At 37.0% G+C, this 22940-nt stretch overlaps 1 protein-coding gene across 2 annotated transcripts in view; it reads left to right on the top strand.

The window, feature by feature from the left end:
• Positions 1 to 22940, top strand: part of SNX24 (sorting nexin 24) — a 171601-nt gene that overhangs the window by 104027 nt on the left and 44634 nt on the right. For both annotated transcript variants that reach the window (XM_038008609.2, XM_008014250.3), the window contains exon 3: positions 3786 to 3890. In XM_038008609.2, coding sequence (XP_037864537.1) covers positions 3786 to 3890 — 105 coding nt within the window. The remainder of the gene's footprint in view (positions 1 to 3785; positions 3891 to 22940) is intronic.

The following is a 22940-nucleotide window of genomic DNA, read 5'->3' as shown; positions in this document are numbered from 1 at the left end:
TCTTCATTTTTTATTATTGACTACTTTTGGCTTGAGTAAAAGACTTCATTCTCCTGCGTGTAATTCCATGAAGTAGACGATAAAGAACCAAAAACCTGCCATGTAGGGTCAAACCAGTAGCACAGCACCCTGTACATTCTCTCCAAAGGGAACCCTGAGGAAGTAGCGGTGGCAATACAGGGGGAAAGATGAGATTTTATCCCCAAATGTTTCTCGCTTCTTTAACTTTTCTTTTCTTTTTCATTCTTTTTATTCATGTACTTGGGAAAAGTATTTCTGCTTCTTTGTGGAAAATGGTTACTATAACCAATGTATGCAGTGGTAGGTCTGTGTGGAGTAAGTTCTGTGTAAATTCTTCTAGCAGTATGAAAAAGGAAAAGGGAGTGGTCACACCATGAAAAGGGGATTGTGTCTGTGGTATCATAGAATCTGGTACTTATCTGCTTGAATCAGAAAGGCAGTTTGCCTGGACACAGCAGGGCCAGGACCGTTAATCATCGGGTGAAGTGGCAGAGGAGTATTTATCTTATAAGCAGCTGAGCCCTACTGGAAACATATTGTCTCGGGTTTCTCTCTCATCTAAAGCAATTAATTACTCACCTACGAATGCTGTCACGGATCCCAGCAGCTATGATGATCCGCTTCCTGAGTATTCTTGACATAAATAAAAAAGGAAAAATATTTTCAGTGCTAGATCTTCAACATTTTTTTTAAAAGGAGAGACATATAATGGAGTTGATTTTCTATTCTGAAATATATGTTATGATTCAATAGTTTTAAAGGAAGTTTCTTTATGTTTAAAGTGAAACTTAAGCTTATTACCACAGAATAATTTAGCATTTTGGCCTTGTTCTTGTGGAGAAATGCCTCAGATGGTATAGAGTTTAAATATGTATTTATTCCCCTGCAAGCAATTATAAATCCCCCTCCTCCTCTCTCCCTTGCGTTATCAGTTTCCCCCTCAATACTGAATCAGTCTCATCACTATATGAACTTATCGCAGTAGTTTCTGTTTCACAAAATAAAGCCTGCCTTTGGCCCCATGCTTCCCTTGTGTGCTCATCCCATTGTACTCCTTCCTTCTCTTTTAGTAGAACTCCTTAGAAGAGGAGCTGCTACTTCCCCACGCCCTTCTCTCTGTACCCCGTGTTACTGACTTCCCATCATCTGGCACAGCCTGATCATGCCTCTCCTCTTGAAACACTTTCCTGATGGAACCTACTCCCCGTCTTCCCCCAGTGATTGTCCTGCTTCTCCTCCCTGCTTCTCCATCTCACCTGAGGCTTGGGGCGCTCTTCCAAGCTCATTCAGGCAGAATTCAGTGGCTTACAGTTGCAGAACTGAGGTCCCTTTTTTTTCTTGCTGGCTGAACACCAGAGGCAGCTCTCAGCTCCTAAAGACCACCCTCAGGTCCTAGCCATGTGGCTCTCTCATCACATGATACCTTACTTGAAAGCCAGCAGTCTGCTAGGACCATCATATAATACACAATGTAATCATGGAGTGACTGCCCTGACATAGTCACAGGTCCCACTCATGCTCAAGAGGAGGGGATCATACAAGGCATTTACACCAGGGGACCATTTTAGGATTCTGTCCACCACAGCCCTTTTTCTCCATCTGTACCTAACTCTTAATGTCATCTCCTCTAGTTCCATGGCTCTAAATACCTATATATTCTGACCCCCACATTTACAGATTTGTACCCAGCTACCTACCCAGCATCTCTACTTGGATGCCTATTGAGCATCTCTGACTTAAAATAGAACAAGTGATTCCTTTATATTAGGAATGTCTTTGACTGCATGTAATAGAAACTTGATTAGATTTCTTAAGTAAGAGATTTATTATTCTCACATTACAGGAAAACTAAAAACAGGCAGCCCAGGTGATGCAGGCATCTCAAAACATTCATGTTCCAGGCTCCTCATGTCTCCCTGCTTCAATGTCATCATCTTAGTATGTGACTTTCACACTTCTGGTGACAACATAGCTCCTACCCTTCCAGGCATGGCTTCTGCATTTTCTGGCAAGAAAGCCTGTTGCTTTTTGTTAGGGAAACAAGAACCCTACCCCAGTAGACATGTACATATATTGGTAACTGTCACATGGTCACCCTAATTAAAAGGGAACTTGGAAAATCAATTTATAACTCAGCGTGTTAGCCCTCTGAATGACATTGACTTTTTTCCCCCCAAAAAAGAAGGAGGGAATGAATATTTGCTAAGCAGCTAGCAGTGCTAGCCACATCCTTATTCATGTAGGATTAGATTTGACTGTAAGTGACTCTAAAACAAAAATAATGGTGACATTAACAGATACAACTTGATCCCTCCCTTCATAAATGTCTGGTGCTGGTGTGGCGGTTTCATGATCGTCAGGGACCCAGGCTCTTGCTGCTTTACCATTCTCAGTACAAGACTTCTACCTCAGAGGCAAAGGTGGCCACTCTGCTCTAGCCAGTACATGGGCCCCTTCTTCATGATGTACAACAAATTTCAGCCTAGAATATACTCTTATGTATGGAAAGAATTTTTTACTATAGTTTAGCTGCCCAGGTTTAATTTATGAATTTTCTTATTCATTACTATGCTGTTTCTGTGCATGTGTACTAAAGAAGCAACATTGGTAGGTGTTTTCAAATTTTTAATTAGCAATTAAGCACATTCCACTTATGGAGGCAGTGTATTAGTTTCCTATTGCTGCTATAACAAATTACCATAAATGCAGTGGCTTAAAACAATATACATGTGTTGTCTTACACTTCTTGATGTGAGGAGTCCGAAGTGGATTTCACTGGGCTAAAATCAAGGTGTCAGCAGGATGACATTTCTTCTGGAGGCTCTAGGGCAGAATCCATTCTTTCCAGCTTCTAGAGGTCACCTTGGCTTATGGCCTTTTTCTCCATCATCAGAGCCACAGACATTGTTTCTCCCAGTCTCTTTCCACCTCATTCTGCTGCCTCCCTTTTATAAGGATCCTTGTGATTACATTGAGCTCACCCCAGTAATCCAGGAGGATCTTCCCATTTTAAGACCATGAATTTAACCAAATCTTCAAAGTCCCTTTTGGCATATAGGGTAACATCTGCAGGATTAGGATTTGGTTATTTTGGGGGAAGGAGGATTATTCTGCCTACCACAGACAGCTCTAATGCAACTTCTAACAGAATTTTTATTTATTTATATTATCCCCTAAAACTGCTGTCCCAAAAGGCTTAGCTGAGAACTATCATTCAGTTTTCATGAATGGAGTTGGAAAGTAATTGTTAGGAACATTGGAAAGATTAGGGCTTTATGTTTTTAAGTTCTCTCTCCAAATAATGTGGTCTAGTTAATGGCATTTCTAGGGACAGTACTTATATACAGTTGCATTTTGTTTTGATTTCTTTATATGAAAAATATGTAGAAAGACCTTTTATCAGGAAAGTCCTTCATCCAAGCAGAATTTTGTTGTATTAATTGATTTTTGTAACTAAATTTCTTCACTTTCTTTTTTATTCATTTACTAGGTTTTTAATTTTTCAGGAAAAAGGATTTCAATCTGAAATGTCTACAATAATACCTACCAATACAGAAAACCATTATTCTGAAAACTGAAGTCAAGATACCTAAATACAGAATCGTTTGACAAAATTGCAGTGTAATTATATTTTCCTCTATTTTTTATTGCAGATAGCAGTAGTTCACTTTCTTTTATTGGCCTTTTGTCTGCAAATAATGTCACTATAATTAACAGACATCTCATTTTTTTTTTCTTTTTCTTTTTCTATTCTGTGTTTATAGCTTAAGAAATGTATAAAAACTCCAGAAATCCCTTCTAAACATGTTAGGAACTGGGTCCCCAAAGTCTTGGAACAGCGACGACAAGGCTTGGAAACATACTTACAGGTAAGATATGTTTAGATCCTCATTTTATATAACATAAATAATCATATGTCTCACCATTTTTTCTCAGGACATGTGGGTGCAATGCGAAATATATTAAGCAGCCAAAGAGTCTAAATTAAAGGAAGTTCAAAATTACAGATACGTTGTTGGTTGGTTCTTGTAGCTTTAATTAGGGTTCTATTTAAAATTGGCTCTATGCATTGGGTAAGTGAAATTTTAATAAAAAGGTGAAAACTATTGAGGAGAGGATCTGTTTTTTAATTCAACTCTACAAATTATTTTGTTTTTTGCTTTTTGCTTTTCCTCCAAGAATTTTTTTGCTTCTTTATAGCAATCCCAGCCTTTATGTTTTGAGTTTTGTGGGGCTGATTGGGGTAGTGAGAGAAACTCACAGCGGGCCTGGCTAGTATATCTTTGGAATCAAATTGAAAAGGAATGTATAAAAATTGCCAATGATGAAGTGCCAACCTCTCTGAAAATTGGAATGTCCATTTAGAAAGAATGCACTGGGACACTCTTTTCTGCAGCTGAGAGGAGCAAGCAGAGCTGTCTAAGTGAGATAGGACAAAGACCATCTCTCTACCAAGTGACAGAAGAAGCAAAAGGAGAAGGTAGAGCAGTATCAGCTTCTCTGAGTTTTAAAACAAAAAGAAATAGCGGCCCCAGGTGAGTACTCAGTGTAGTCATCATTAAGTCCAAAGAACACTGTGCAGGGCAGGAGCTGGGGTGGGCAGGCCCTGAGGTCAGCCGGTACCATCCTGCCACTAACCCATCTTGGTGAGGCGGTAGGTACCATCCTGCCACTAACCCATCTTGGTAAGGGCCAGTGGTATGGTCCTTCCCTGGCACCAGAGTCCACTGGAGAAGCGACACATGAGAATGACGGAGTGAACATGACTGGGGGCAGGGGAATCTTGGCTCTTTGAAATAAAAGAGCTGGACTCCCACCTAAGAGTTGTGAATTAATGATTGACCTATCTAAGACACGTTATATCAAACAAATGAGCAGCCCTGACTGTGTTCTCCCTTTGATATCTTCATGGCCCTTTAAGCATTAACCCTAGGGTGGATTCTGTTGAGGGAAACTGAGGACTGTGGAGCTAGTATGCCATTTCTTCTACAGAGCTCTATGAATGGCTGTCCCTGAATCACTGGTGATGAGAAGCTGAGGGGAGGACGACTCCTCAGGCTTGCGCTTAGTGAGAAATTCAGAGGACTATCTCTCAGTAGAAAGATGCCAGAATTCCGTTCCTAGCCCTTGTAGTTTTCCTGGTCTTTACAGTGCTCTAATAGGAAAGCTGACATGCAGAAGGCCCCTGAGGACATCTAAGGAGGGCTGTCTTTACTGTTTGCTCTTTTGCTTTTGGACTTGTTAGAAGAATCCTTCACTGTCTCTCTTTGGGGGTGAGAGCTTAAAGGAAATAGGGATTACACATCATAAGAATGTGTGTGGCCATGGTTTCTGAGACTGTGTATGAGGAGCTATGATCCTTCCATAGCTTCAGGCAACACTGCAGAGCAAAAAACAAACCAAAAAAAAAAAAAAAATCAGACTTCAGAAAATTGCATGCAAAGAGTAAAAATGCATGTTCTCTATAATTAAATGAAATAGGTAAACAATGCATTCTTATTTGTAAGCCAGATTTTCCATGATGCTGTATATCTTCAAACTTTAGTTCTGAAGAAAGTTCTACTCTGTTCCCCTCATTGTATTTGACACATGATTTCCATTACTACTCAGTATAAACATTTTAGGTTGTTTGTACTTCAGATGTAAGTATGTGCATAAAATCATCTGGCACAGAGAGGAGTTTATAGTGACACTCAAATTGAGCTTAGAATTTTCTATTCTCAGAAATAAGGTTTGAAAGATGTGGTCGAAGGGCTCAGAGGGCCCTTGCTTCCTGTTGTGCATTTAATAGTCAATTTGTTCTCACTTAATTCCTCCAGGAGTTCAAGGGAGCTTTCTTTTCCACTTGATTCTACTTGCAGGCAATGGGAGCTAGGTGGAAGTTGCAAAGATAAGCCTGAACACTTTATTAATCTTAAATGAAATACAAATCCTAGCCTAGCTTTCATTTCTTGATCATTTCACGTCTCTTTAGAAGTAAGACAGTATTATTGTTTCTTCTGCTTGCTTACATGACACCAGCTAGAATCCATGCATCCTCAGGACCAGTCTGAAACTCAGGGAGTGGGTGCCACCAGCACTTTCTCATCAGGTATCATCCTGCCACTAACCCATCTTGGTAAGGGCCAGTAGTATGGTCCTGATCTGGTCCATGAGCCTAAAAATGTATTAATACCTCCAAGCCATAGTATCTTAAGTGCACAGGAAACTTAGATATTACATAGTCCAGCCCTTCACCTATTTCACAGTCATCCCTCTGGCCTCAATTTCCCACCCATAAAACAGGCAGATCAGCTCTTGAGAGGGTCAGAGAAAACAACTCTTCCTGCCATCCAAGGGGCAACTAGTACATTCTGGACTATGGTTGAGTACAACCCCACACATTTCCTAAGGTGATTCCACACAGGTCATTTATTTTAGAGATGGACAAACTGAGGTCCAGTGGAATTAAAAATTTTGCCCCAATTCCTGCAATATATTAAAGAGTTGGGACTGGAATTTTAGTTTCCTAACATCCAGTATGGGCTCCTTTCTTCTTGTGTTGTGGATTTTTCTAAGTCAGGAGAAATTTTTCAACTTTGACATACAGCTTTACATAAGGCTCTAATAGATAAAGGAAAAGACCTTATAATCATAAACTATTACAGCCTAATTGACTATCATCCCCCAACTCCCTGGATAAGTAGATAGATGATTTTTTAAATCAATAACTTGAATAGCAAAAACTATGCATATGCTTTCATTTTCTGTGCTATATTTAAGTAAGAGGCTAACTTAAAAACAAGAAAGGTCAAATTACCTATTTTCAAAATTAATTTTGTTCTATCTGAGATTTTAAACAAAGGAAACCCAACCTCTTTTGGCACCTGTACTTTTAAAACTCTTTTTTATTCCTTTGCTGGTCACCAATGAAATGAAATTAATGAAGGAAATAAAACTAATGAAAATGAGAGGCAAAGAAGCCTACAGTTAGCATTTATTTGGCTGTTTCTTCAATTTGAAAATAAACGTATCATATTAGTCTTCAAGATACAATTTATAAATAAATATTTTCTTTTACATTTTAGCATCTCTATTCAATTTAAGTAATTTTAGTTTAAAAGAACTATTTTGACAGAGAAGTAGGGATTAGGAAATTTTCCTAGTGTGCATTTTTGAGTATAGGTTTCTTAAAAATATTTTACTTTGTATTTGAAAAAGCCACTTTATTTTCAAATAGAAATTTCAGATCTTAAGGAGAAAAAAACAAGCATATTATTCAAAGTAATGTGGAATTGCCACAATATAAATAATTTGTGGATAGGTTCTAATCAGTGAATTTACCTTCAAAAACTTCTGCCAGTCTAGAGATTTCCATATGATCATTTTTGCAGAGTCTAACAGTTGAGCAATTACAGCAAAGTCTATTTAGTGTTACTTGCCTGGAGATTAAAAACAATAGTATGAAGGTTACATAAGTGAGTTTTAATTTTTTAAGTACATTTCTGAACCATTATTATTTTCCTACTTAAATTTTCAAAGGATTTGATTAGAAACAAATTCTAAAACAATAATGAAAAACCCTAGCTGAATATCTAAGTACATATAGCATCTTAGAATCAAAATCTAGAATTAATCAGGGAGACATTAGAAGTTATATTTGGTATTTGAGTAATTTGAAGTTGAGTAATTTGAGTAATTTGAAGTATGAAAATTAAGGTTCACTGTTCATCAGTGAACCTTAATTTTATTTCCTAGAATCATTTTCTGTTTATTGAATAAGAAATCAAGTAGCTATTATTGTGTTTTCTTATCTCTTATCTCTTCTTATCTTATCTCTTTCCCCTTAAATAATATACCCCAGGAAAACTCCCTGAGGTTTAATAAATGAGGAAATCGATCCCCTGTAAAAGTAGAATTAAGTATAACAATATCTTTCTATATGAGTGGAAGAAAATTGGTTTTCATCTCAATAAAATGTCTATGCCAAATAAAGAGTTTTCTATTAAACTTTTATATTTCCAAATTATATAAACTAGAAATTCATCTACTTTGGAGGATGTTTTAACTTGAAAATAAAAACAAGTTAATATTTGATACTAATTTACCAATAAAGGTTGTATGTGTGTGTGTTTGTATGGTTTTGCTTAATGATAAGCACTCAGCTAGCACCTATGATGTTTGAGGCAGAAGGGTAGATCTAGCTTCAGAGATACCTTGAACCATAGCCCAAATTAAGCTTCTGTAGTTATTTTCTCTGTCGCTTCTCTCTGCTTTCCATGGTGCAGGCTTCATCTGGACCGCCTAGTGGTACAAAAGGGCTGCAACAGTTCCAGACCTCACCTACTCTTAGCACATAGCCTAGTACAGGGGAAAAGAAGGTTTTCTTTCAGTAAGATTTCACAGAATAAAGAAGCAGTGTCTTTCACTAGGAGTCCTGCAGATGTTTTTCCTGATCTCATTGGCTTATATTCGTGTGCATGCCCACTTCTGAACCTCACCATGGCCAGCCATCCCACTGAGTTAAGTGAATCAAAGCCTGCTCCTGAAGCTGAGGGAGAAGGGGTGATTTCCTTAATGAATAACCAGGGTATTCTTGGTGAAAGAAAAGGGAGTATTCTCAGCGTGGGTTGGGGAATGGAGGGCAACCAGCAAATTCCCATCACAGAAAATGATGCTTAGAAATTTTGAGTAAATTGCCCAGGGTTATGAAAAAGTGGGGACTTTCCTGAGACTGCAATTCAAGGCTCTTTCATAGATAGATAAAGCTTCTAGAAAATTTAAAGTAATAAATATCCTTGACTTTTGACTTAAAGACCAGAAATGTTTCTTACCTTTATTTTTATTTTAAAAATGTAAAATAATATTTGCTCATTAACACAATTACTTTAAATTTAAAATTTTTAATTACCAATGAAGTTATGAACTAGATAATTAATGAATTTAGCATTTTATAGTGTTTACCAGTTTCTGAAAAGCAAAAATCTTAAGAATAAATTAATTTCAGTTTCCCAAATTGACTTGACCATCAAACACAGTTTATGTGATAGTTTTGCCTCCTGATTTGAGATGACTTCCTGTCTTCCCTGAGACTCCACTGAAATGAAAGTACGGAAACTTAAGAATGAATAAACTCCAAGAGTTAAGTAGTAGATGGGCAAGGAAAAGGGGGGATCATCAAAGGAAGAACAATGTTAACAACTTTCTGGAAGATAGGATGTGATGGGAGCATGTGAGTGGATAGAGCACAAAAAGCAGCAGCCCAAACTCAGTCATGTGGGTCTGTTGTGGAGGTGGGAGGCAGCCTGTGCAGGCAGTGCTGGAGAGCTTCTAGGCTCAGAGTCTGCAGGTAAGGCAGAGCATAGAGGGGGTGCAGGGAAGCTGAAAACAAGTAGATCCATTCAGGGGACAGGTTGAGTGAGTGTTCCTCATCCCGAATGCCCCAAAATCTGAAACTTTTGAGTGCTGACAAGATGCCACAGGAGGAAAATTCTACACATAAGTACTTAATATAAACTGTTTCATGCATAAAATTATTGAAAATATTGACTAAAACTACCTTCAAGCTATGTGTATAAGATATATAAGAAACATAAATGAATTTCTTATGAAGACTTGTGTCCCATTCCCAAGATACCTCATTATGTATCTGCAGATATTCTAAAATCGAACACATCTGAAATCCAAAACACTTGTGGTCCCAAGCATTTCAAATAAGGGCTATCCAAGCAATGTCTGCATGGAACAGATGCCTAGGCTACTCATTCTGTGCAGAACACATGCAGCCTGATGTTTGTGACCAGAGTGACCAGACAAATTTTAAAAAAAAATAATTTTCTTTAAAAACAACAATAAAAGTAAACAGAATGCTGGGAAGAGCTAAATCTTCTAATGTGGATAGTAGGACCCCCAAGTTGACAACCCCCTTCCCACCCACTTACCCCAAGGAAAAGCCCACTTGACTGCGCGCTCCACTCATATGGTTTGCACTCAGGCAAGGGGCCTGTGCGAGCACGTCTGCTGACATATTAGCAGAGGAATCCTACCCAAGCCACCCAGGCTACTTCTTCAGCGTGATCTGATGATAACCAGGCATTTGAAGAAAACAAGTAGCATGAACAAAAAGACCAAGATGAACTAAAATTCTGACTCTTCAGGAAAGAGATAATTCAGGACATAAAATATATCTTAAAAATTGATGTAATAAATCCAGAGATCTTCACAGTGGTATTACATCCCAAAGATTACAATAGGATGCTGTGTAAAAGGAACAATCTGAGAACACATGAGAGTTCTTAGAATTAAATGTGTTATCCAATTGAAAACATTCAGTAGATGCTCTCTCTCTAGTTGGAAAACTGTTCCATAAAGTACAGACACAGAAACGTCAAACAAAAGACATAGAGGAATCCAGGTCTAACATCCTACTTCTTTCTGGAGTCCCAGAAGGAAAGGGGGTGGGGAGTATAATATACAAGTAAGGAAGGGAATAATAGAAAGAAAAAAAGTTGAAAACTTCCTCAGGTTACACACTATAAGAGCTTTTGTTTTTCTTTTCCTTTCTTTCTTTTCTTTTTTTTTTGGAAACAGAGTCTCGCTTTGTCACCCAGGCTGGAGTGCAGTGGCGCAATCTTAGCTCACTGCAACCTCCACCTCGCGGGTTCAAGTGATTCTCCTGCCTCAGCCTCCCAAGTGGCTGGGATTACAGGCATCTGCCACTACACCCTGCTAATTGTTGTATTTTTAATAGAGACAGGGTTTTGCCATGTTGACCAGGCTGGTCTCAACTCCTGACCTCAAATGATCCTCCCAGCTCAGCCTCCCAGAGTGCTAGGATTACAGCCATGAGCTACTTTGCCTAGCCATCAGCATTTAAATAGGAAAGGTGCTCCAAGGATAGAGAACAAAGAGTGACAGAATCCTTGTAATGCCTAGACATAGCCAGTGATATTTCAGTACATTGGAGACAAGATCCATAATCTTCCAGAAAAAAAAACAAGCGATGAGCAAGGTTGAGGTTCAGTCATGGCTTCACTTCTTCATTTGAGGGTGGATTAATGGGCACATCCCTCCATTCTTCAGTAGAAACATTAACCTGTAAACTGGCATAATATTTAGAGAAAGGTTTTTCATGGAGTTGTGCATACATTACTTGTTCCATTTATTACAATAAAGTGGAATTTATCTTTCTGAGAAAGTTACATCTTACATCACTTTGAGAATAATAGTTCTTGTTTATATTTTTTGTCTTTTTGTAAACAGTAATTAAATGTACAGTTAGTATCGAGAGCTAAAGAGAAACAGCTCACAGAAATCGGGACTAAGGATAATCTAAGCTAATAATACAAATCCTTTTTTAAACAGTTTATTTGTAGAAGACACTTCCGAAGCAAGAGTGAGGCTGGCTTGTTAAACAATAGTAGGTGCTCCTGAGTTACTGTCTTCACAAGACCCTATTACTTGACTAGCCTGCCCTTCATTCATTCTTTAAATTATACAATATGATATGTACCATTGGGTCAGTAGTCCACAGTGGGTCAAAGAGTATTGTATTTTTGACTTTTTCAGTTGTCCATGAAACATTTACTAAAATTGACCATATGTGCTTGAAAATGTGTATTCTTAAATTCTCAAATGCAGTGAACTCTCTCTCTATGTATATAAAATCAGATCAGTGTTGTTGAGTATTCTGTTTATGTTTTTATTTTTAATTTTTGTGGGTACATAGTAGGTATATATATTTATGAGGTACATGAAAGCATTCTGTTTAAATGTCTTAGTTTAACTTGGCCACTCAATTCTATAAGAACAAAGATGTGTTAAAATTTCCCACTTAAATTTATTATCATTATTGATGTAATTGGGGTTAGTTCAGCCATCTGTGCTATCACTCCATCTTTTTCTGTGATTTGTTTTTCTTGTCTGCTTTTGGATTGGCAACCAATACTGGTTTTTTGGTTTTTTTTTTGTATTCTTTCTATTGTTCCCCCATTCATTTATATTTGTTCTTTTAATAGTTACCTGTTATCTTTACTTTCCTCTTGAACATTACAAGGGCCTTACAATATTTTAACTGTGTTTACCCTGGATATAGGAATCTGGGTTGACAGTTCTTGTCTTTCAGCATTTCAAAATATTGTGACACTTCTTTCTTGTCTTCGTGGTTTCTGATTTTTTAAAAAAATCACTGTCATATTGTTTTTTCCCTGTATTTAAGGTGTTTTAAAAAGGCTGCTTTCAATATTTTATTCTCATCATTAGTTTTCAGAAGTTTAATTTTGATGTGTCTTGGTGTGTATTTAAGTTTTTCCCCTTTTGAGTTATCCTGGTTTCTTGAATCTATAGATTAATGTCTCTTGTCTGATTCAAAAGTTTTAGCCATTATTTCACTGAGTACACTTTCAGCTGCTTCCTCTTTCTCCTCTTATTCCAGGACTCTGATAACAGGAATGCTAGATTTTTTATTATAGACCCACAGGGACCTGAGACCTTACTCATTTTTCTTAACCTATTTTTTTTTTTTTTTTCTCCATGGTCAGAGTGGGTAAATTCTATTGTTCTATCTCCCAGTTCACTGATTCTTTCCTTGGTTCCTTGCATTCTACTGTTGAACCCTTACCTTAAGGTTTTTGTATCAGTTATTATATTTTTTAGTTCTATAATTCCCATTTGTTCTTCTTTATATCTTTTATTTCTTTGCTAAGATTTTATATGTCTTCATTGAGTGTTTCTCTTTTTTTTTTTTCAAATGTATTTATAATTACTCATTGAAAAATTTTTATTGTGGCTGCTTTAAAATCATTGTCCAATAATCTTTACATCTCTGTCATCCTAATGTTGGAATCTATTGATTATCTTTTTCATTCAGTTTGAGATCTTCCTGGTTCTTGGTACAATGAATAATTCTGGTTGAGTCTTATACATTTTTATAATCATGAGACTCTGGCTCTTATTTATCCGTTCTATTTTAGCTGACTTTCTCTAACAGTTCCATCAGGGGAAGATGGGATGTGGAGGACATCACCTTGTTTTTCCCAGGTGAAGGTAGAAGATTAGGCTCCTCACTTGGCCCTCATTGATTCCTAGAAAGTAAGGCATGCTCCTCTTTACCATTAAGATGTAGAAAGTTCTTATTCTTTGCTAGATTTCATCTGATGTTACCATAGAAGAGAAAGGGTGGAGCACCTTGTTACTGCCATTGGCCCTGGAAGTCTAAGCTCCTCACATGGTTTCCGCTGACACCATAAGAGGGGACACATTACCGAGTGGTGAAAGCCCTGGTCCCTTATGTGGCTGTCTGTTACCATCCTATCATCGACACCTCATTACAGCCTTATAAGGGTGGAAGTCTAGGCTTCCCACTATGCCTCTGCTGCCATGAGTGGAGGTGGGGGCCACAGTTTCTTCCATGGTATTTGGCTGGAATAGAGTGGTTAGTGTCTACAAGTTTTCTGTCTTGCTAGGCTGCCCCTCTCTGGGTTCTATGGCTAGACAGAAAAGGCTTTAGGTGTGGCTTTTTTTTTTTTTTTTTTTTGTCTAATCTCTGAGCATTTCCTGGTTCCCACCTTTTCAGCTCCAAGTCTGCGATATATAAGGCAAAACAAAAATCCAAGAAAGATAAAATTCATCACTGTGTATCTTAGCTTATTTTCTGCAGCTCTAATAGAATGCCACAGACATTCTATTATATGTGGTGCCAGCCCCTTCCTGGGAGCAGTGAACAGTGTCCCAGGCCCGAGTTGGAACACAGTCTCTGCAGGGAAGGCTTAATTCATCTTATTATTTTTATAAATCCATCTGCTGTGATTTGTAAAAATAAAATCTTTAAAACTCTTGGGAAAAATTGTGTGTGTGTGTGTGTGTGTGTGTGTGTGTGTGTGTGTGTGTGTGTGTGTATAGCTTAGCTATTCGTCAGTGGACACATGAGTTGCTTCCAGGTTTTAGTTTTTGTGAATAATGCTGCTGTGAACATGGGTGTGCAAATATCTCTTAGAGATCCTGCTTTTGATTCTTTAAGGTATTACACCCAGAAGTGGAATTGCTTGATCATGTAATTCTATTCTTAATTTTTTGAGGAACCACCATACTGTTATCTACAGTGGCTGTACCATTTTATTTCCCACCAACAGTCCACAAGGGTTCCAATGTCTGCTCATCCTCACCAGCACCTGTTTTCTCTGGGTTTTTTATATTAGTCATATTGATGGATGTGAGGTGGTATCTCACTGTAGTTTTGATTTGCATTTTTCTAATGATTGCTGATGTTGAGCATCTTTTCATGTGCTTATTGGCCATTTATGTGTCTTTTTTGGAGAAATATCTATTCACGTCCTTTGCCATTGTTTAATTGGGTGTTTTTGTTTCTGTTTTTGGTTTCATTGTTGAGTTTTAAGAGTTCTCTGTATCTTCTGGATATTCTTCCCTTATTATATAATATAATTTGTAAATATAGTCTCCCATTTTATATATTGCCTTTTTTGATAGCAGAAAATTTTAAATTTTCATGAAGTACCATTTGTCTGTTTTTTCTTTTGTTGCCTTTGTGCCTTTGGTATCATACCCAAGAAATCATTGCCAAATCCAGTGTCACAGAGCTTTTTCTTTGTGCTGTCTTCTAAGAGTTTAATAGTTTAGGTCTTACAGTTAGGCACTGGATCCATTTTGAGTTAATTTTTGTGTGTGATGTTAGGTAAGGACCCAGTTTCATTCTTTTGCATGTGGATATCCAGTTTTCCTAGCACAATTTGTTGAAAAGACTATCTTTACCCCTTTAAATGATCTTGGCACTCTTCTCAAAAAACCATTGGACCATATATGTGAGGATTTATTTCTGTACTGTTTATGCCATTATGTTGTTCTGTATGTCTATCATATGCCAGTACCACCTGTTTTCATTTACTATGGCTTTAGAGAAAGTTTTGAAATCAGAAAATGTGATTCTTCCAGCTATGTTTTTCTTTTTCAAGATTATTTTGGGTATTTGAGGGCCCCTTGAGGTTTCATATGATTTTTTTGAATGAATTTTTGTATTTCTGCAAAAATAAAAAAATTTCTTTGAAATTTTAATAGGGATTGCCTTAAATCTGTAGATCACTTTGGGTAATAGTGACATCTTAACAATTTCAGGTCTCCTAATCCATGAACATGGTATATCTTTACATTTATTTGCATCTTCTTTAATTTCTTTCAGACATGTTTTGTAGTTTTCATTGTGTAAGTCTTTCACCTCCTTGGTTAAGTTAATTCCTAAGTATTTTATTCTCTTTGATGCTATTGTGAATGGAAATAGTTTCTTAATTTCCTTTTTGGATTGTTCATTGTTAGTGTATCAAAATGCAATAGATTTTTATGTACTGATTTTGTATCATGCTACTTTGCTCAGTTTGCCTGTTATAACAGGTTTTTTTTGTAGAGTCTTGAGGATTTTCTACATGTAAGGTCATATCACATGCAAACAAAGATAATTTTACTTCTTTCATTCCAATTAGGATGCGTTTATTTCTTTTTTTTTTTTTTTGCCTAATTGCTCTGGCTTAAATTTTGAGTACTATGTTCGATAGAAATGGGGAAAACAGGCATCATAGTTTTGTTCATGGTTGTAGAAGAAAAACTTTCAGTCTTTCACTGTTAATTATGATGTTTACTTTGGTTTTAAATATATCACATTTATTATATTGAGGTAATTTTGTCTATTCCAATTTTGTTGAATATTTTTGTCATGAAAGGGTGTTGAATTTTGCCAGAAGTGTTTTTCTTTTTTTGGCACGGTCTCAGCTCATTGCAACCTCCATCTCCCAGATTCAAGCTATTCTCCTGCCTCAGCCTCTTGAGTAGCTGGAATTACAGGCATCTGTTACCATGCCTGGCTAATTTTTGTATTTTTAATAGAGACGGGGTTTCACCATGTTGGCCAGGCTGGTCTCAAACTCCTGACCTCTGGTGATCCACCCACCTTGGCCTCCCAAAGTGCTGGGATTACAGGCGTGAGCCCCCACACCTCACCATCAAAGGTTTTTTTTTTCCACATCAATTAGATGATCATGTGGTTTGTTTCTCTTGTTTCTCTTCTGTTAGTGTGGTATATTACATTGATTGATGTTTATATGTAGAACCATCCTTGTATTCCAGGAATAAACCCTAGTTGGTCATACTTTATAGTCTTTTTATTTTTTAATTATTTATTATTTATTTATTTATTTATTTAGTGTATTTTTAGTAGAGACGTGGTCTTGTTATGTTTCCCAGACTGGTCTCAAACTCCTGATCTCAAACAGTCTGCCCGCCTCAGCCTCCCAAAGTGCTGGGATTATAAGCATGAGCCACCCTGCCCGGCCAATATAGTCTTTTTAATATGCTGCTGAATTAGATTTCCGGTACTTTGTTGAAGACTTTTGCATCAGTGCTTGTTAGGAATTTTGGTCTGTAGTTTTCTTTCTGGGGGTGTCTTTGTCTGACTTTGGTATCAGGGTAATGCTGGCTACCTAGAATGAGTTGGGGTATATTTCCTCCTGTTAAATTTTTTGGAAAAGTTTGAAAAGGATTGGTGTCAGTTCTTTAAATATTTGATAGAATTTAATGAAGCTATCAGGTCCAGAGCTTTTCTGTGTCAGGAGATTTTTGATTATAGATTAAACATCCTACCAAAGACCTGTTCAGATTTTCTAGTTCTTCATGGTTTAGTCTCGGTATATTCTGTGTTTCTTTCTAGAATGGGCAAATTCTCATTTGTCCTTTTCATTTAGGTTATACAGTTTTTCTTTTCTTTCCGTATATTCCATTTATCTCTGTTCTAATCTTTATTTCCTTCCTTCTGCTAGCTTTGGGGTTTCAAAATATTTTATTATATATATAATAAAAAAAAATACACACACACACACACACACACACATATATATTAGAGACAAGATGAGGTCTTGCTCTGTTGCCCAGCCTGGTCTAGAACTCCTGGGCTCAAGCGATCTGCCCACTCGGCCTCCCAAAGTTCTTCGGATTACAGGTGTGAGCCACCATACCCAACCTAATTTCCTGGGATCTTTATCTTCATGCAGCTTTTGGGGCTAGAATTGAACTGAATTTACCGAGAGAATTTTTATTGGCTTTTGCTTGTCATTTGGGAAGACTATCAATTGAGATTTCATAAGGCATTGTTTTTGTTTTTTTTTATTTTTTTGATCACACTGATGGCATTAATTTAGGTTACACACCCGTAAAGGAACTGAAGCAGCTATGTTGTCTGGGGTAAATACTCAGGGTTCATCATCTCACGCCAGGAAAATTTAGGACACGGACACACACGAGGAGTTAGGAGCAGAGGTTTAATAGGCAAAAGAAAGAAAGAAAGGAAAATAGCTCACTCTACATAGAGGCTTAATGACATGGGGTTTACAGAATAACAGAATCTCTGAATGATAGAGTCTCTGTGTCTGCCTTTGACCCTTTGCAAACACCCCCAGTGTTTAAGAAAACATTTTCCTCCAAAGTAGGCTGCCTTCCCCTCCCTACACTGGCTGCGTTTTCCACTTGTTATCTTTTCCGTGAGCTTCTTCACTTTCCTAAAGATTCTGCAGTAACTTGATTTCCTTCCCCATGACGCAGTAAAAACTGGTATTTTATTTTGAAAATTGTTGAGTCAGTAGCTGTTTTGCTGCCTTTATCACTATTGCTTCATGAAAATGTTTAAACAACATCCTGTCTGCCTCCCGAGACAAATGGTCATTAAGTGTCAGGCAGGGGGTGTCTTTTATCACCATGTGATGTTTTCTCTGGTGTTCTTTCTCACTTGATAAGCAGTGATGTGCTAGTTGGAATACTAGTACCAAACTACTAGTTTATAGCACTAAACTACAAAATTTTTAGTCCTTAAACTATTTTGTGAACCAAATTTTCATCCATACTAGAGTGTACTCATGGACTTATTTTTCATGACTGTAAACTACTTATAAATTTGACATTTTATTATTAAATTTCCTAAAATTTCTATTTTATGGCCGCAAGCCATTTTTAGGTACATATTTTCACCTTTTTCTCATTTCTTTAAATAGTGCTAGCAGTTAATATTTTTTTAGCCTTTTCTTTAAGTCCTGTGCAGACCCCCAAGTTCTTGCTTATTTGTTTAAATCACTTCATGAGAATTGTAGAGAAGCCATAATTGAGCTGAGAGCAACAGATTAAACTGAACTGAGACTCAGGTCTTCAACGCTTTCCAGGTTCACTTTCCAGGGAAGGGGTTCCCTCTTGCTCATCTCATCAAAATCACAAACCACTACATTTCAAAGGCTGCTAGTATTTTGAGTCATGAAAACTACAATGGTTAAGTTTAGAACAGTTTCTAATTACTATCTTAGAATTATGATTGTTTCTAAGTTAGTTTTACTTCTTAATGGTGTTTTCTCATCATTCATGTAATTGTGGATGTCTATATAACTAAAAAAACATTCTTATGTAAAATATGTTTGTCTTTCTTTTTCTCCACCTTCCATTTTTGTGGTCTTAAGTCAAACATGGTCAGACATGAACATATCTATTTCTAGCCATCCAACTCTAGCTGAGGATTCGTTGAAAATTTCTCCTTTAATCCACATCTGACAAGGTTAAGGCACTGATGAAGCTGAGTAAAGTCAGAATGCAGCAGAAGCCCCATGCTATCTATGCTTATTGCCACCCTGACCCTGACAACTCAGGTTCTTAGAAGTTTTAGATTAAGAAGTGATTTGTCATGGCAGTCTTGGTTCTTACCAAGGATTTCCTTTAAACTGCATCTGAAGGAAAGAACAAGACCTATGTATTTGGGAAGGGGTGGGGGTTGATGAAAGAGGGATGTATAATTTCAACTTTATAAAATCACCATAGAAGCCTGTAGATACAGTTTCTATGAAGGTCCTGCTTATAACATGAGACAAACTGTTATTTGTTCTTGTTAAAGATTGTGAACAGTGTGTTAAATAATATTAATGGCTGGGATTGTCAGTACTTAACAGTACCGTCCTTCTACAAGTGATTTTATTGATCGATACAGACTCAATGTAACGGGGGCAGATTATTTTTACTGATTTTATCGAAACCTTAACCAAGTTTGTTAGTGTGCCACATATCTTTAAATAGATCTAGATGATGATGTAGATTAAGAAAAGCAAACCACCATCCATCTCTTTTTGATCTGTTAATAACTTAAATCCATCATTGCTAGCACGTGTTTTCAGATTCTGTTGTACATACATGTTTCTGTTGTGCCTGGTTAGAAATCCTATAACCTAGTTTCAGTGGTGGGTTTTTTCATACAGAAAAACCCTAACTACTTATTTAGGATTTAGCAGACAAGTTTGTCATCATAATTGGTGAAAATATTGACAAAATATGAAAATGAATAAAACTTTAGAAGCCTTTGTTTTGTAAATTTAGTTTTTGTAGACAGTGACCTATAGATTTGTAGATTTTATGAGAGTTCTATAAGACTTTTTTTGTGCTAAGCTGAAAACTCTTTATGAAGGCTACAGATAATTTCTTAGAACAATGTATGACATTTCCTTTCATAGTTTTTTAAGGCCTGCATTATAACTATGGATAATTGTTCTACTTAATTTCAAATATATTTTATTTCTCCCAGTGATTTACATGCTTTCCATTTATCTCAAAATGATAAGTACTTCATTTAAAATAATCTTAGTGCTACAAATAATTTCTTAGAACAATGCATGATATTTCTTTTCATATTTTTAAGTCTTGCATTATAACCATGGAGAATTGTACTACTTCATTTCAAATACATTTTATTTTCTCAGTGATTTACATGCTTTCCATTGATCTCAAAATATAGTATATACTTTAAATATGATATGGTATCTCCTTTAAATGATATGTATTTCACTTAAAATAATTTTTAGTGCAGAGCAGTGTTTTAAATTTCTGAAACCATCTATATATATTATTTCTTTAAAGGAAAACAGTACACTCTCTTTTCTAGGAAATAAACCAGTATTTTAAAAATTCAAATAATGCATTCTTGCTCACCTTAGGTAGACAAGCCTGATGAAAACCAAGCCTACCAAGCTATGGGTAATGAGCCTTCAGAGGTGACATAGGCCAGTGGACAGAAAGACCACATCAGTAATGGCAATTAGAAATATCAAAAATAGGTATTTCATAGAGAGGGATTTATGTGAGAGAAGGGAAATGAATAAAAATATTAACTCTAGTGGATTGTGGCCCCAGAGCTTTGACTGGGCTTAAAACATAAAACTTTGGGAGTTTTAAACCTATGCATTATAAAATATTGACCACCTGGTTTGACAGTGCATACTGATTTTTAAAAATGCCTTCAGCTGTCATTAAGTTCAGTGACCTCACCTAGAGCCCCCTTTTAATAAGGTGAATGTTTTGGATTAAATTCTCCTCTAGGCGGGGCATTGTGGCTCATGCCTGTAATCCCAGCACTTTGGGAGGCCAAAGTGGGTGGATCACTTGAAGTCAGGAGTTTGAGATCAGCCTGGCTAACATGGCGAAACCTCATCTCTACTAAAAATACAATAATTAGCCAGACCTGGTGGCACGCGCCTGTAGTCCCAGCTACTCAGGAGGCTGAGGCAGGATCGTTGCTTGAACCTGAGAGGTGCAAGTTGCAATGAGCCAAGATTGTGCCACTGCACTCCACCCTGGGTGACAGAGTGAGACTCTGCCTGAAAAATTAATTAATTAATTAATTATCCTCTAGAGCTGGCCTTGCTGCTTCATGGCTCACAGCTGCATGCTGCATGCTGCTTCTAGAAAGAAGGCTGTTGGGATGTGGGGTGATGACATTGTACAGACTTGTACTAATTTCCAGAAAGTCAGCTCAAAGCCCCTTTTAGAAACAAGTGGTGTCATTTCGTGTATATGGACAGAAAGAGCACATATTACCTTTTCTTCACATTCAGACTTCTCTTAAAGTAGATGGTTTTATCTGATGAAAACATAAACCCTGAGTTGGCATTATATTTCTGTGAATATTAGTCCTTTTAAGGTGGCTGTGGGCTCTACTGTCTTTCAGTACTGCAATCTTCCATTTAGAGAAGATTCTAGGAAGGCAGACATTATTCTTTAGATATTTTTGATTAGTATTTTTTCAGATTTGTGTGTGATGGAATCATGGGTTTTGAAAGAACTAGCTTTTGTAGTGAGTTTCACTTTTAGCTTGATGACTCCAGTTTAATCCAAGGAAGATCATTACAAGTCTATTTCGTAGTCATTTACTTTCTAATGTAAGTAGTCTATTTCTTCACAGACATTAAAGTTCTCTCCTTGCACATTAATGTATTTTAATAACAGTATTTTTGTTATTGTTCTCACTATATAATACATATATATATGCACATATCCAACATCTTTGGAAAACAAACAACAAAAATAATTTTCTGTGATGCATCCACTTAGAATAATAGTTCTGGGCCGGGCGCGGTGACTCCGGCCTGTAATCCCAGGACTTTGGGAGGCCAAGGTGGGCAGATCACGAGGTCAGGAGTTCAAGACTAGCCTGACCAACATGGCGAAACCCCGTTTCTACTTTAAAAATACAAAAATTACCTGGACGTGGTGGCAGCCCCCTGTGATCCCAGCTACTTGGAAGGCTGAGGCAGGAGAATCACTGGAACCCAGGAGGTGGAGATTGCAGTGACCCGAGATTCTGCCATTGTATTCCCTCTAGCCTGGGCGACGAGAACAAGACTGTCTCAAAAAAAAAAAAAGCACAATGGTTCTGAACCAGGGACAGTTTTTGCCTCACAGGGAACATTCGGCAACGTCTAGAGACTCTTTTGGTTGTCGCAGCTGAGGATGTACTAGCATCTAGTAAATAGAGGTATACTGTTAAACACCCCACAATGCACAGGCCAGCTCCTAACTAATAAATATTAATAGTGGCCCATAATGTCAAAATTATAGTATGCCTTCTTTGTCTTTTTCTTGTGCATATTTATAACAATATATTTTCAAATACTGTATCATCTATAATGCTTTGTAAATTCCTCTTTCAACTTAAAAATGTACCATATGCATTTACTATGTATTACATGTTTTTGTAAGATAAGGTTTTTAAATACTAACTTTTTTATGATGGAAATTTTCAATATATAAAAAGTATAAAAATAATAAAATCTCAGATTCCTATCATCCAGCTTCAACAATGATCAACTCAGGGGAAATCTTTTCTGTATTCCTCAGTTACTCCCACCATATTATGTTGAAGAAACTGCCAAATATCATATTTTTGTCCATGAATACTTTAGCATGTATTCCTAATAGATTTTTTTGGTAACAGGATTCTTTTGTAAAACAATTCTAACAAAGGCTCCATAATATTCTATACTATGGATGCATTATATTTTATGTAACAGTCTGCTATTGAATATTTTAGCTTATTTCTAGTTCTCCTTCTAGAATTTTTTTCTTTTGTTTGGTTGGAGGTTTTGGTTTTTTTGTTTTAATCTTCATGTAGCATATTCTCCTTGTTCTACAGGTGAAGTAGAAAGTGTGCAAACTAAGCAAGTCAAGAATGAGCACAGGACCCTTAATTTCATTAAACACTGTGTAACTGGTAAAGATTAATGTACATATCTCTTGCTAATTCTTTCCAATTACTTAGTTCATATAAATTCCCAAGCCTGGTTAATTATGCTGAAGTCAGGTAGTAATTTTGAACAGTGTTCCAACAACAAGGGAATTTTCCTGGTGTAACCTTGCCCTCTCACACAGCCTCTCAGCAGATTAGGCCCTCAGCCTGGAGTGCATTCATTTTCCGCTCAGGCCTAATTGCTGCCGACTGGCTGCCACAGGTACCTGGATAGCCTGAGTTTAAAGAGGCAGGGACTTCTGAGAACAAATAAGGAAAGATTAATTGTTTGTTTTGTTCCCTCCCAAGAGAAATGTGGGTGCTTAATCAAGAAAAATAATTTCTTCTGTTGATTTGGCTT

The sequence above is a fragment of the Chlorocebus sabaeus genome, chromosome 23 (genome assembly GCF_047675955.1).
Source record: "Chlorocebus sabaeus isolate Y175 chromosome 23, mChlSab1.0.hap1, whole genome shotgun sequence".
Lineage (NCBI taxonomy): Eukaryota > Metazoa > Chordata > Mammalia > Primates > Cercopithecidae > Chlorocebus > Chlorocebus sabaeus.
This window is presented reverse-complemented; position numbering and strand designations above follow the sequence as displayed.